Below are 16340 nucleotides of genomic sequence, written 5' to 3' on the forward strand. Positions count from 1 at the left end.
ACAAAAATTTTAATTCGAAAATTACTTTAGATTATACCAAATGAAGCTTTAATGATTTCTCCAAACAGAACAACAATTATTAAGTTATGATAAAAGTGTAAAATAATGGTACGTTTAATTTCTTATTTAAAAGCATTGGTGTTGAATCATATTGAGTAAATAAATCCAGGGTTGGAGTATTAGCACAATGATTCCTTTTCACTCAATTGAATTGATTTTTGCTTAGATAAAGCAAAAATTGATTTTTACCTTAAATTAATGTTTTATTTGGAATAATTTTATATAATTATTTTTGTCTGTTTCAATAAATTTTTTATTAAAAAAAAAAATTTATAAAATAGAAAGAAAATTGATCCAAATGAAGCCTAATTCAATGGGAGATAAACCTCGGGCTAGATAGTAGGAGCATAGATATAATCAAGCTAATTTGAAAGCAGCTCAAAAAGTAAATGATATATCCATTTTAAAAAATTAAAAAGAAAACTAATAATTTTAAGTCAACTTGATTCAAATTTGATGGCTCAAAATCAAATCAATTTGAGCAACCAGCAAATTTGAGCCGATCATTCAATCTATTTTTTCAGTGGGCGCTGAATCAATTCGAAATTTCTCATCCCTATGTGGACCCAATGAGTGCTCACCTTATAATTACCACAATAATTATGTAGTTGACGGTAAAGGATCCATGCACACTCCTGCTCTAGAAAAATTATTTTGTGCGGATACCAAAAAGTTAGGAGATCAATCAGAATATATCACATCACTTATTACACAGCGGTACCAATCTGAATCCATGCAGAAATCTTTGAAGCAGCAGACCAATAGGTTAAATGTTTAATCAATAAGCAAAGAATATAGAGAAAAACTAAAAACAAATACATTTCCTCTGGGGCAGACGTTCAAGGCTTCTTAGCACCACATCTTTTAACAACGTATGGGCCTTTTAATGAAATCCACTAAAATGAAAGCTTCTGCTATTTTATCTGCAATACAATATCCATAAGCCAGGTCAAGAAAGAAATTCCTTCCCCAGCAACGACGTTGGACTCTCAAAAATCCGGCCACTGGGAGCTAGGAAATCTCGTCACCAGCAAAGAAAGTAGAAACCTCATGAACATACGCTTTAAAACATGTAATCGTGCGCATCTCTGTCATCTCCTCTCCGACTTGCATCTTGTAGTACATCACCAGCAAGCACTCTCTTGTTGATTTTGGCCCTTTGGACAAGACGAACCAATGCTTGCACTACTTCGGACATGGGCGGTCTGAACTCCGGCTCAGGCTGTCAAACAGGGCAAATTATTACGTGCGGAGTCCGTACGTGGTCCAGAGACCAATAAAAACATGTCACGTCACCTCAAAAGTGTACCGTGCTCGGTACCAAGCACAATACCGAGCGGTACTCGGTATTGCTTGGTACCCTGCTCGGTACCGGACGGTTCTCCCATCCGGAGTCCGTACAGAATAATCTCTCGTCAAACAGGGAACACATGTTGTTATTATTGCTATTGTGGCGAGTTTTTTCAAGCAAAAATGCATGAATGGGCTCCCGATCCGAGAAATCTATCTCAAGGGAAGAAAAAAAGGCAATGCAATTTGATAGCAACATTACCTGAACACATAGGGCAATAACGTCAGCAAATCGAGAGAGAGATTTTGCGGGGTACAGCCCTTGGAGTTGTGGGTCGACCATCTTGTCGAGAGCATCAATGTCATGGAGCTGAGGGGTAGCCCATCGAACCAAATATTGCTCAGATCTTGGTCTTGCGCTGCCATGATGAAGTCACAGCAATCATAGAAATTTAATGAAGAAATGAGTTTATAAGTATTAGTTTTGAGACTGAAATGAAGAGGATCTGCAGAGCAGAACAGAACCAAATTGATTAAAATGCACTTCTGTGAGTAAAAAATACAATGGATTTACCTATCAAAAGGCTTTCTTCCGGTCAGGAGCTCTAGCATGACCACTCCAAAGCTATACACGTCGCTCTTCAGAGTGTACTGGCCAGACATGGAAACCTCCGGAGCACTGTAGCCAGAACTCTGGTTATGATGTGCACCCTACAAAGTGTTAAAAAAATATTTTTAATTTTTGTACTAGAAAGCTGTTTTAAGAAGTAATAAGAAAGTTGTCCCAAATGAAGCCTAAATCTGATTGTTTGAAAGCATTTTGTTGAATTGCCTCAAATTGGATATTATCTGAAGACATCTGGCAATTGAAAACTTGCATACCATTACCATCCAACATACAAAAATAATTGCATATAGATAACTAAAAACCAGTTGGCTTTAGAAAATAAGTAGATTAATTTTTTTTTTCTTCTTGAGGGTGCGAGGAAGATGAAGGTGTATTTCATATCACAATTAACGGATAAAATTATTAGTTCGAAATTTAATAAAATTAAAAAGAAACAAATTGGTAGAAGGAAATAATAAAAGATGGTCAACTCAAGAGAATAAGTCAATTTCCCCACTAATATAATAGAGCTGTAGCATTCCAACTTTTAGGGCTAAATATTTCTTTCTTTCCATGCTTTAATATATCAAATACGAATCTATACAAAGATCTTTGTTCACGTTTGTGCGTCTTCAATTCAAATTTAACAATTTGAATCAGAGCAAAATTGAATCCATCAGAATAATTTTGGTTGATGAACTTTGCGTTTATGATGGATGTTTGATTGGTATCAGTTATGCATAGGAACCTTAATTGACCGATAGTACATACTCAAAACTAGAATGATTGTATTGGACTGTGCTTTTTACATGAATCCTTCGATGAGTTGGGGGTTGTTTCATTGCCTGTTAAATGGTACTTAGGAGTGGGCAATCTGAAAATTATAAGTTCAACGATTTTGCTTATGGATAACCAAAGATCCTCCTAGTTTCATGCATCAATAAAATTGCTGAAGTTCAGTAAATAAGTTGTGAACCATTTATTTCAATTCTAAGGGCCATAGAATTTATACTTGCAGACAGGCAGAAATATGTCAGCTATGCAGGAAAACTATACAGCAGCTGCATGTAAATCTGCAATTTGGAAATATGCTCAAAGGTTTACCTGATAGTCAGCATTAGGGATAAGACATGCAAGTCCACAATCTGAAAGGTGAGGATTAAGCTCCGCGTCCATTAAGATGTTGGTTGAATTGAAATTTTTGTGGACAACAGATGGAGAACAAACTTCATGCAGATACCTGGAAACATTCATTGTAAGTTATGATGAAACAGCAGCATCATAAAACTTAATTCTGGCTAAATTTCAGTTTTCAGAAACCTATATTAAGCAGATTACAATAACAACTTTGGCAGCATTTAGGAGTACATAAACGAGGAAAGTTGGATCAGCGTTAAATATATTTTTAAACATATTCAAAGTGATGTTCCTTATCTGAATTATATACATGACAGCTCTACCTAGGAGACATCTCTGCTAAAAGATGTGAAAAATTAGAACAATATAAAAGGTTTTTAAAGATAATGGATTTGGATTATAAGGAAAAAAAAATCAAGTATATGATATATGATCTAAGTTGGTATGAAATTGATAATTATCAATTAATATGGCTAAAAGATCCACTGATAACCGATTATAGAAATATGGATATATAGATGAGGTTATTTCTAAAGTTCAGCGTGTGTGATAAAAATGAAAAAGTTCTTCAAGAATACGTGACCATGTAGACATAAAATAAAAATAATAAGCTTAGATGCATCGTTAACTCCAGTAATAGAAACTTATTCATAAATTCCACTTTCAGAATTGCTCAATGATCCAACAAAAGACGAAAAGTATAACTGCAAGCGGAGGCAGTTTAATGGCACAGGTCTGTAGCAGAATAAGAACTTGGCAATAGTAGAGAAGTAGGAAATCAAGTATTGGTAGGCATAACGGCAGCCTGGTTAAAATAGCAGGAAGACAACGGCACTTAGTGGGTAATAACAAAGGTGACACTTGTAGGTAGCAGCAAAGAAGTGATTAGCATGAAAAATAACAGGTGTCCAATGGGAAATAGCCGACATAAACAGGAAAACCATTGTAAAAATAGTGGAAGCAATAGATGTAAACATAAGGACAACATCAGCATAATGGAATTGCAACAATGAATGAAAATAGGAATAACAATTAATACTAATTAGCAATTCATATAATGGCAGCAATTCTGAACTCCATATGTGCTAATTAAAATTCAACTGATTGGGCTGAAACCATCCAGTAATGAATTAAACCTAACAGACTTCTCAAATACCTGCGAATACATTCAGTTGTTGTAGCAGTTATCATCAAAGGCATATTTTACACTTGAAATGCACTAGAAAAAAAAAATTAATACATACGAATTGCATTCTCAATGGCACATTTTTGTATTTTACTCTTCCATTTTTTTTTCTCTTGTTTGGACATTTGAATTGATATCATTTCAGTTCCCCCTTGACCCTAGTGCATCTCTATATTTGCTTGTATCACAAATGATAAAATGATAGGGAAAACTTCACAAAATTTTTCATTGCTAGAACCTCTTATCTTAATAAAAAGAATAGCTTGAGTTCTCCCAAAAGGTCAAAAATGTACGTCAAGGTTCTCCGTTCTTCACTTCGAAAATTAAATGTTACGCAAGAAGTATTTGATTTTGTAATTTTCCTTTAAATTTTATTATTTTTATCAAGTCTATTGGAAATGGCTTAGAGGGTGTCCTTGTACACAATCAAGATAAGGGTATACTTTCCCAATAAAATAGAAGGTGACGTAATAGTTTTTCAACATACTTGCAAGTGAAAAGTGTTTTTTGGATTAGTGCAATCCTAAGAAAAAGCAGCAGTTTTTATTCCTAACAGAACAGAAATTCGGCACATTACAGTGCAGGAATTACTGTTATTCAGTCGGCACAGTGAGAACGCTCCATTAGGCGGCACAGTGCTGCGGGTCTAGAATTTTTGTTGGGTGTGGAGTGCGGACGTAGCTCTGTGTGTGCAACCCTATAGCTGGCCGCCACATGGAGCAAACCTTGACCCCACCAATCTCTTAAGCACGTGTGCTTTTTCACCTCGCGGCCCGATGACCCGAACCGCCTGAATAATTGAAAAAATGCGCGGTACCCATTTCTTTGAGAAGATCCGAAACGCCTCTTCCAGTTTTACTTTTTCGGGCGATTTGCTAGTCTACAATCCATTCTTCCACAAGGAGAAGTTGCAGGCTATTATTTATCTTCCACACGAAGCAACTTCATCTTCTACATGAAGCATCTTGAGTCTTCATCGTCTAAATGGGCAAGGTATGTTTTTTCTATAGTTATATGTAATTATCACGTTTTAGGATTTGAATGTAATTTTTGCTTTATGCTCGGTAAGTTAAAAGCATTGTAAGTTCCATAAGTTTTTATAGTTCTAGGGTTTGTCGTTAGGTTTTTTTTTTTTATTCTTCCGCTTTGTTCCTTTTGAGAAGGTCTGTATGGAATCTCGGTACTGCTCGGTACCTTCATGTTTTTGTAGGTAACGCAAGGTATCCCTTGGTACCTCTCGGTACTGGTCAGTACCGCTCGGCACAGGTCGGTACCGCTCGACACCGGTCGGTACCGCTCGGTACTTAGAAGAACCTGACCTTGAATGAAATTTTTCCTAATCAAATACATCATATTACGCAAGGATATGTTCCGAAGACTAGCTTCCGTTGCAGAACGTCAACTTTTGGAAACGTCTGTGATTATTTAGTCGAAATATTTGGCGAAAACCTTGTGAAGAGTTTGAAGCAAAATAATCTTCATCACTTTCTTTTTATGCCACGATTTGTACAGAATGTTCCATTGGTACTCAGGTTGTTGTCGTGCTGCGTTATTAAGAAGCAATGCTTTATCATTAAAGAGCAGAAGTTACCATTTACTACCGATAAAGTTGCTATGATTTTAGGCTTACCAAACAGAGGAAACAATTTTGAAATAGGTAGCGCTAGAATAACTGGAAAATCAGCTAATGATATTAGGAAAGAGTTTATTAGTTTAGATGAATCAACTCCACTGCTCGATGTTGTGAAGAAATTCATCATTTTTTTGTTGACAAATCTTTTTTTTTTCCTCTGCACAACTATCGAACACCAGCATTTATTCTAAGTGTGGCACGAAATATTGACAAATTTTTATCTTACAATTGGCCGGAATCAATTAGAGAATTCCTTGTAGCTGACTTTGATGCAATTGCTCAAAAAGTTGAGCAAAGGACAACCACTTGGTTATATAAATGGCTTTGTTCAAGTTATAATAGTGAGTACATTGAATTGAATTAGTTTTGTATTTATTAATGATGTTGAATATTTGAAGATATATTTTATGTTGCTATTGTTATGTTTGGGTTCAGATATGGTATCTAGAACACTCTACAGTCCACAAACCATTGAATTCGAAATCAAGACTAAGGTATCTCCGATGGGGTTGTGATGTAGTTTATAATGAAGCAAAGGCTCCTAGTTTATTTGAAGGTCTTAAAGCTGCAGATTTATTAATTTATTTTAATGTAATTACAAGTGAGGAGAGGAAATTATTAGCAAATCCTCCCCCACATACATCACATGACAGATTCCCCAATTTACAACTTATCTTGCGCAAACCTCTTGTACAACTTTCGTCACCTTCAACATCACCCACACCCTCGAGACCTCCAAGCTCAATCAGCCCAGCACCACCAAGCACCCAAACACCACCTATGTCACCTGGGCAGCAGCAGCAGCCGACTCCCCCAACGCAACCAACTTCCCCAACTGATGTACACCATGATAGCAGAGTTGAATATCTCCAGAAGGTTTTGGATCAAAATAAATTTCATCAGAAAAGGTTAGTAAGCATGGAAACAATAATATATCTGAATGAACGAAGAATGGCGGCAGTTGAACATCATGTTTTTGAGAAAAGAGAGATGGTTAAGAGATTCGAAGCGATGGAACAGTTCTTATCTGAGAACTTTCCAACATTTAACCCCTTCTTGACTTCAGATGTACACGCTCAATCTTCTTCCAAGGCTCTGACTGATGAGAGGAAGAAAGTTGTGTGTGAATGCGTGGATATAAATATAGAGGTCGTTGCTGAATGCTAAGTATAAATGTATATATCTATTGTATGTAAGAGTTTATATGTATTATATAAAGAATTTATATAAGTCATATGTTAAAAAGAATCTTCATTTCAAGATATTTCCACCTATAGAAATCTTTAAATACTCATTTTAAATTTTATTTTTAATATGATTCATTCAAATTTGCATATGATTGCTGATACAGGAAAACTTAATTATTAACATACATAATATAAAATTAGGACAAATTTTAGAAAGGATCATTATTAAAAATTTAATTAGGAGAAGGGACATGATTAAAAAAAATTTTAAAAAGATCATACACGCAAATCTACTTTGCATTTTTAGTTAAAATAAGAAAACGCAAAACAATTTTGCATTTTTCTCTTAAAACACAAATTTTTTTTTTTCGTTTTCAGCTTAGATAAATGTAGAGAAATGAATGATAGTCATGAAAAAATAGAGAAAAAGTGGAAAAAGTAGAGAGATGGAGAGAGAGAAGTAGATAGAGAAACAAAGAGAGAGAGTGAGAGTGAAATTTCTTTAAATTTAAATAACTTAAATTTTTAGTTAAATTTGAATTAAATTTAAATTTTTAGTAAATTTTAATTATATTTTAAATATTTAATTACCTTTAAATTAAATTTTAAATATTTAACTTTTAATTTTTAATTAAAAATAAAAACATGAAATTATTTTGCATTTTCAAATTTTAATCAAAAACACAAAATATATTTGCGTGTATGATCCTTTTTAAATTCTTTTTTAATAATGATCCTTCTCCTAATTTAATTTTTAATAATGATCCTTTTTAAAATTTTCCCGTAAAATTATCAACTTAACCATTATATTTCTAAATTATCATCAAAACCATTGTACAAGAAGATACCATATATTCTTTTATTTAAAACTTTGCAGTAATTACCTCCTAGCCGATGTATCTCCTCAATTTCTCTACTTTGCATTATTTTACGATTATAAGTAACTTCAAAACCTCTCTTCTACATATATTCAATGAATCATAAAATATAATTGGTTTATTTGCTTTAGGAATTTTTATCAACTTTTTGAAAATGTGAAGGACAACTACAAACATTATCAAACAAACAATTTGCTTACCTCTTTCATCTTCTCTCAATTTCCTTCTTTCCCTTCTCTTCTTCCACTAAATTTCTTCTTCACTTCTGTTAGTTCCTTGATTGCCTAAAGATTCTACACTCCTTTCTCTATCACTGTCGTTTCTCTACTTCCCCTTAATCCCACTGCCAAATTCTCAAAACAATAAGCCAAAATGCACTACAGGAATTCTATGCCTGAGCTAAGCTTCTTATCCGAACTCTGCTACAGAACCCAGCCTACCGAAATCCCTTTGCTTACACTGCCACTATGCCATGAATTGCTACAGGATTTTCTTCTTTATGCGATATTTTCTTCAGGCACTGTACCAAGTCCACAGAGAATGTCGAATCTTCCTACAGAACTTTTGATCTGTGCCGCCTTCCACCCACAGGCCACTATGCCGAACATTGAAACAATGCAAACTGCACTACACCGAATCTATCTAAACATCTATTCAGGAAATTAATTAGATATTGAATTTTACTATATTTCTTAAGATAATTACTAATAATTACTTAATAGTAATCTAATTATTTATAAAAAATCATAATTCCACTAAAATAAATTTTATTTATCTGATCAGAGATTTTGGATATTACACTAGAATCCTAAAGCAGAAGAGAGTACTTGAAAGAAAAATAAAAAAAACATCCACCAGAAAAAAAGTGTTAACTTACTCTAACGCCCTTGCACTGCCAAGTGCAATCTTCACACGAGTGTTCCAACTCAACGGATTGCTATCCTCATCAACGAGATGTAGGAGATCCTGCAGGGAGCCATTCTTGTAGAAGTCATACACCAGCAAGTGCTGCCCATGCTCACAACAATAGCCGACCAGCTCGGAGATATTTGGATGATAAAGCTGTGATATGGTTGAAACTAATTCAATGAATCCCTCATATGACTGCCGGGGTAATGAAGAGGAATATATTTTCTTTACTGCCAAAACCTGTTGAGAAAGATAAATATGAAAATATAAGCTCTCTCCCAGAACCACATCATTCTCTTCTCTTTGCTTGAAGTAATAACTATTATTAGAATTTGCATGTTAAAAGAAACATTCCTGGATATGGTTATTAAAGGAGGTAAAATAGCATGACCATGTGAATACAAATTTAAATGAAAAAAAAACCTCTAGTGAAGGTCCAACTTTTCTATTTTTCTATTTTATAGAAATGATATTTATTCTAACTGTGTGCATTCCTCGTTTTGATAATAGCAGTTGCCACAAACCACTAAATGTAGTATGGTGCTTGATGTTTAACGGATTGCCAAAAAATCTTATCAAATCAGCACAAATGTCAAGGTAGCACAAATCTCGAAGCGACTTGATTCAAACCCAAATGAACACTGAAGCACCTCAAAAGGAACTTATGGCAAGTTGTAAAAAAAAAGACCCCTTCATAAAAAAGGACTTGCTCATTACTTAAGGTAGCATGAAAAAAATTGTAATAATCTTGACAGACTCAAATCATGGAGTTACGAGATTAGCTGCAAAATGACAATTATTGGCGATGGGAATCACTTTTCTACAAAAAGAATCATCTTATCCTTTTCTTTCAACATCTTCCCTCTACCCCAGTCACAATATTTCCCCCTCTTTCCCAATCTTTTTTTTGCCTCCTTATGAGCCGCTAGTAGTCATGGTGAGTTTCCAACTTAAACAATGTTCAGTTGCCTCAATTGTCTTCTTCAAGCAGGGCACCATAACTACCAGAAATTAGCAACCATAACTCCTCACACAGAAAAATAAAGTTGAAATTTAAAATCACACATCCCCTACTCAAAGATTGCTCAGAAATCTAACCCAATAGCAACTCAAGCCCAAATCATCCTTAGTACTTGAAACGCAGTCATAGCCAATCTACCTATTCCCACGCTATACATGGACCAATATAATAGGTATATGTTCATCCATAGAAAGAAACTAATAGGCATTCATAATTTTTTATTTAATGATACTGCAGCTGGATTATTTTCATGTAGCAAATCTCTCCAAATGCACTTCCTTGTGCAGAATTATTAAATGTTCCTGTAGCAGAATTATTGTCAGATTTATTATGATGATACTGGTTCTATGGTTAACCTATATATATTGATGATATAAGTTGTAGAATGGTTTAATGATCATTATTTGGAAGGAGGATGATTAAGGTGATTAGCATATAATTGATTTCTCTTTGTTCATCCCAGCTTGTTGTAATCTACTAGTGTAGGGGTTTTGCTGGATGAGATGTGCCGAGCCATCCTTGCATACTACGCATAGCAGATTCTTGTCATGTGCATATGAGAAATGTGCCATAGCAATATCTTTGACAAGATTAAAATTAGCTCAATACTTAGAGTCATTATATATATATATATATATAAAATTATACTTCCAGAAATTCAGAAGGTAAATTCAGAAAGTGGGAAATGAGAAAAACTAGTCTTAGGTGAAAACAATACCTTTCCATCAGTAAATTGAGCCTTATATACACGTCCAAGAGAACCTTCACCAATAAGATTATCCACACTAAAGCTATTTGTAGCCACTTGCAGGTCTGCTACTGAATACATGGTTTTACGAATAAGAACAGATTTTGCTTTCTTCACTGGCATACTTTTTGAAAATTCATCTTCGTCATATGATCTATTTTTCCTATCCGTAGGTGGGGGTTTAAGACTAGCAGAGGTTGGCTGAAATGTAGTTTCATCCGTTGCAGATTTAAACATTGCTGTGTCGACTGCAGATGCTATATGTATAGATTTCAACTCTGTAGCAGTAGATTGAAAGAACGAATTTTAATCAGGAAAAAAAAAATAAACAAATTAAGCTTGGAAAAGGTTCTCAACGTTTAACACTATGTCAGAACTAACTTTCGGTAAGAGTATTTATTAGTTCTCAGTGTGTCCGGAACAGAACAGAAGCCTGCTTGTCATCCCCTTGACTGACTTGATTTGACAGAATTCACTAAGCTCGTTAGTGTGTTCAAATTTTTTGAGAATATTTTGAAAATTATATACTCGTTTTTTCTTTTAGTACTTATAGCAGGCGATATAATATTAAAAAGTTAAATTATTAATGCTAATGTGTGTTGCTGGGGATTATATCCACTTGATGAAATATTGAAATGTAATTATAATTGAAGCAATATTAGTTTTTCTTTAGTTGTGATACATAGGATATTATACTTTATTGCTTGTGTAATGCTTTTTCATAGAAAATATTAGCATTAAATATTTTGATTACACAATTTTATATTAAAAATTTAAAGAAGAAAATATTGAGTCCATAGCGTATTGTTTCATACCTTTTACAATTATATCATATTCCTGTGTCTATGATGTGTCATGTGTCTTGTTTTGGTGTATGTGCTTCATGGTAGAAGATGCAATGTATAAATTAAGACGCTTAATAGAAATTCAGCAAATGGAAAAAGAGCCTTTGGATAGTCATGAATCACATCTATGAAAGACGATGTTGCTAGCAACCCTAACGTAAGCCATGTAGTTTTGATCAAGAAATGATAAGTTCAAAAAATTAAGGGAGAATGAATTTACAGAGACCATTCCTTGAGCATCATTTCTCTATCAAGCATAAACTAATGTTTCAGAAACTTTAGTTCTTCCAGTAATCTTGTCCAACAAGCAGATTCTTGCAGAATGCATTGATCATCGGCAAGATAAAATAATGAATTAAACTAAAAAGTATATTAACTAGAACCAATTTTTGAGTTAGAAGACAAAAAAAAGCTTTCCAAAAAAAAATATGACAAAAATAGCATGCTGTTGTCAAATAACTAATGAATTCAAGCAAGTACTGCTAATGGCACTAGAATGAACTTATAATCATCTAATATAGATACAGTAACCTAGCCCAATCACCTCTTTAGGATAGTTTTATGGATATCATTCTGACAATAATTTAAATAATAATAAAAAAAAAACAAAGACTTCCAAACGCTGAATTTATATAGAATCTGCAAAGCTCAAGGCAAACATTTTATTGCAAATATCATATATGTGAAAGAAAATCCACTTTCAAGGAAGGTTCGAGCATCATTATTTTCATTCGGTTTTCACCACAAGCACTATTGAGATGCACACAATTATGCAAGTAATAATGATGTGCAATCTGTAACTTAATATAGACATTTATGTATGAATTAGTTAATTTTACAGGCTTGCAAATAACATGGCCAATCGGCGGCTTATTTGATACATCAAACTTCCTAATGAAGTTATAGGAATTAGCATGTTATGTTTATCTAATATGTATAAATGATCCTATGTTTTTATTGGGATCATCTTTCATTCAGCTCAGCTGTTTTACAACTGATGATGGATGATCAATTCAAACAATAGTACTATAGTGCTTCATGTATAAAACAAAAACCAAAATAATTGACCAAAAAGCTGATGTATTTAGAGAATTTTTGAATTTCTTAAACTAAGCTGCATAATTTGCTAAATGCATAAACATATCAAGCTTGACAAATGGCTTATCATTAATACCATTGGATGCAAGAGATGCAAAAGGTTGATCTTGTTCAAAATGATCTTCCCTTGAAAATTTCCTTGATTTCCTTCTCAACAAGAAGAATGCAATTATCGCACCAACTACAAGAATGGATATAATGATACCAGCAATCCCTCCCCCACCTATGCCAGAACTTTTACCACCACCAACAGATGGGCTATTGTTTCCTCCTGATCCCTGACCAGGGTTTGAAGGTATCCCTGGTGGTGAAATATACGGAGGTGGCGGTGGAGCAGGCCCCGAATTCCACGAGTTACCATCAGTCCTAAAAATAGTCAATTAGGTCCAATCTCGTACATTGGAATAGCTGATTGGTTGGTTATTGGCAGCACCGCATAAAATATATACTTACTTAAGATTATTAATTCCCTTCAATTGGTTAGGAATCCATCCCGTGAATCGATTATTTGCCACATTCCTAAGGAGCATCAGTATGCAAATTATCCATGGTATGCTATATGGAAATTTTCCTCATATCTAGCATCATAATGGAAACTGCAAGTACTTACAGGTCATTAAGGGGGAGATTAGCAAGTACATCTATAGGTCCCGTAAACTGGTTGTTTTGCAAATATCTATAAGAAAATTAACAGGATGAGCAGCATGGAACTTTTTAGGTGAACATAATCTCATTCATTATATATGTTAAAGATTATCTTACAGAGATTTAAGACTTGATAAGGAGCTGAAACTTTCTGGAATATCACCTGTAATGAAGTTAGAAGAGAGGTCCCTGCATCACACAAACATATTCACAATGAAAAACAAAAGAACAGGTGAAATAAAACATAAAAAACCAAATATATGCCCTGAGATAGATGAATTGTTCAACTGAAGAGTTAATTGATAGAAGCCATTTTAACATCTAACTACCACATGCTGAAGAATAGAAATGACATTTTTATCAACTGAAAATTTGCAAATGTCAAATCTTAGCTTAAGCATTATAAAAAGCAGGAATAAATTTGCATGCATTCCCTTGCTTGTCATTGAGATAATGCGCACCAAAGCATGCCTAGCATAGCATGAGAAACCAGGATGACAACTTAACAATGGTCAATATTTCAATGGTGTATTTAAAACAAAATGAAGGTTAAAGTGACAGTGGTTATGCCATTGCACCATGATGGGAAGGCACATATATGTTAACTGTCCAAAATTACTATGGCTCATCAAAATGTCTATCAAGGAAATATAACCATCCATCTATATCGAGAGGAATTATGATACTCACATGACCTCAAGATTAGGTAGTTGTCCAAACATATCAGACAAAGCGCTTCGAAGTTGATTATGTGCAAGATTCCTAAGTAAAGAGGAACTTTTCTGTTAGTACATGGAATTTTGACCATTTTTCCTTGAACAGGAAGAGGGAGAGAATACAATAAAAAACAACAAGCACCCTCACAGTTTTTGAAGAGAAGCCATCTGCGATATAGAATATGGGATGCCTCCATTAAATTGGTTCTGAGCAAGATTTCTGTGGATTACATCAGTTAATAAAAAAGAACTAGACAACAAGTACGAACATATAAATTATCACTTACAAATGCTGAAGATTCTGTGGTAGATTGTAAGGAATTGAATCTCCACCTCCAAGATTATTATTGCTGACATCCCTGCGTCACACATTACAAAATTAACCATCAGATCAAGCAATAGTAAAAATTAAACAATTTATATGAATATAAGCAGTTACAGGACATACAGCTCAACTAGGGATTTCAACTTGTCCATCTGGTAACCCAAATTCCCATTAAGCCCCAATCCTGACAGCTTGCTGATAGGGGAAAGACAGAACTTGCATCAAGCAAAGCAAAAAATGCATGCAAACAGAAAATACTCAAGTCACAAGTTTACAAACAAAAAATTCAAACCCACAGTTCTGTAACAGAAGAACCAGAGCATGTTATGCCCTTCCATGATTGCCCACAGGGATCACCCCCGCTTTCATTCCAGCCAGTTAACTGATTCGGTGAGTTCACGCTAGTGTAGAAAACATTGAGAGCAGATACTGCACATAGATCAGACAATAACATAAGAAGTCAACAGAAGAATCCGGACAGTAACCACCAACCTAGCTCAGGATTCGCAAGATCCAGTCTTGATCAAGTAGCAGAACCCTACTCTATGTTGTCATTATCTACTTGCCAGAATCGAGAACTAACAAAAAGAGGAATGGCACCTAGAACTTCTTATGTTAAAAGTAAAGAATCCAATACAATCTTGAAGCACACAAAAGAACAGTCTTACGACTCGCAAAAATCAAACATGCAGGACAGAATATGCAATGCGCACCGCTGCCTCCAAATCCATCAAAGAACTCGAAATTCAACATTAAAAGCTTCTGAAAACCTAAAAAGCTCACCGTCATCTGCATCTGTGTCGCCATTAACGGCGCTAGGAGTCCAAATCCAAATGCAGAACAAAATCGTCCATGCACGCATCATCTCTCTCTCTCTCTGCTCTGTACCTGTTATCCCTACTCTCTCTCTCTCTTGCCCACAACAAGAACTGCTGGAGCACCTTTTATCTTTCTGCTTCAGTAGTTGTTTTATACTTTTATGACTTAATGACCACCGAAAAATTGAAGAAAAACTTAGCTGGCAGTGAGCATTTTTTTCTTATATGTATCTGTTCAATCAGAGAATTCAACGGCCCAAAAATAGTACCGATGAAATAACACTTTATTTAGCAATGGAATGGTGTAAACGCGGCGTGCTCGATCCGTTTGCTTTTCAAACATTTCATGAGTAGGTTAATATCCAAGGCTTTTAAAACCGGACCGGACCGGCCGGTTCAACCGGTTGAACCGCGAACCGGCCAGCCGGCCGGTTAAGGTTCAAATGAGAACCGCTTTCAAAATTATATGAGTTGTTAAATTCAAATCAAATAAGTTAAACTATTTTTTTATATTTATAATTGTATACCCAAATGTACTTGGGACAAGTTCAAATAACTCAGTTGGAGATAAAAGAGTCAAAGATGATTATGACATCATTTAGGATGATTTTCTTGCTACTTCTTAAAGCAGTTTTTTAGTACAAAAATTTAATTTTGTGTACTAGAAAGTTGCTTAAAAAACGGTAAGAAAGTCATCCCAACGTCCGAATTTCTCTGTCATAGAAGATTGCAAATGCATAATGGTTGTCCAAGGAATTGCAATATGCAAGAAGACATTGAACATGTGTTAGTTAAATGTAAAAAGCTGGAAGGAATATTCCAAGAGTTAAACAAGTGGGGCTTTGATTTTCCTATGTTTCGTTCCTTGGATGAATACTAAAAATGGATACCTCTACAAAATTATTGGATGATCAATTTGTTTTGTAATGTCATTTATTTTTTATGGAAGGGAAGAAGCAAGCTAGTCCACGATGGAAAAGATGATAGTCCTCTATTCATTGCTTTGGAAGCTCTCAGCTATACTACTATTTCAACAAATAATTTTTCATATAAATCGGGCAAATGGGTTGCTAATCAGCTTCATAAGCTATTGGACAATCATTGACATCCCCTTCCACCCGACTAGATAAAGGTAAATGTCGATGCTTCTTTACTCAAATCCTATAAAGCAGGGATTGATGGAGTATTTCAAGACTTTAAAGGTAGATTTCTTTTGGCCTTTGAACACACTTATGTA

The 16340-nt window shown here is 34.6% G+C and overlaps 1 protein-coding gene across 1 annotated transcript; it reads right to left on the reverse strand.

The window, feature by feature from the left end:
- Positions 1-778: 778 nt before the first annotated feature.
- LOC110104819 (protein STRUBBELIG-RECEPTOR FAMILY 7) lies at positions 779-15338 on the reverse strand. Its single transcript, XM_020834084.2, has 16 exons — positions 15069-15338; positions 14582-14714; positions 14409-14480; positions 14248-14319; positions 14109-14180; positions 13935-14006; positions 13362-13433; positions 13210-13275; positions 13053-13118; positions 12676-12965; positions 10627-10934; positions 8856-9127; positions 3062-3197; positions 1925-2061; positions 1613-1769; positions 779-1282 (listed from the first exon to the last, which is right to left on the reverse strand). The coding sequence occupies exons 1-16, from the start codon at positions 15148-15150 to the stop codon at positions 1124-1126; spliced, it is 2166 nt and encodes a 721-aa protein (XP_020689743.1). The 5' UTR covers positions 15151-15338; the 3' UTR covers positions 779-1123.
- Positions 15339-16340: the final 1002 nt, after the last annotated feature.

This window comes from Dendrobium catenatum, unplaced genomic scaffold, assembly GCF_001605985.2.
Source record: "Dendrobium catenatum unplaced genomic scaffold, ASM160598v2 original_scaffold_268049, whole genome shotgun sequence".
In the NCBI taxonomy this organism is placed as follows: domain Eukaryota; kingdom Viridiplantae; phylum Streptophyta; class Magnoliopsida; order Asparagales; family Orchidaceae; genus Dendrobium; species Dendrobium catenatum.

What these genes read in the sequence shown, in the direction of transcription:
- LOC110104819 (XM_020834084.2), bottom strand. Translation starts at nt 15,150, where the DNA reads ATGATGCGTGCATGGACGATTTTGTTCTGCATTTGGATTTGGACTCCT. An exon ending in CCACAGAATCTTCAGCATTT is followed by an intron (nt 14,181 to 14,247) that starts GTAAGTGATAAT and finishes TGTAATCCACAG; the next exon opens with AAATCTTGCTCAGAACCAAT. An exon ending in CTACCTAATCTTGAGGTCAT is followed by an intron (nt 13,434 to 13,934) that starts GTGAGTATCATA and finishes TGTGTGATGCAG; the next exon opens with GGACCTCTCTTCTAACTTCA.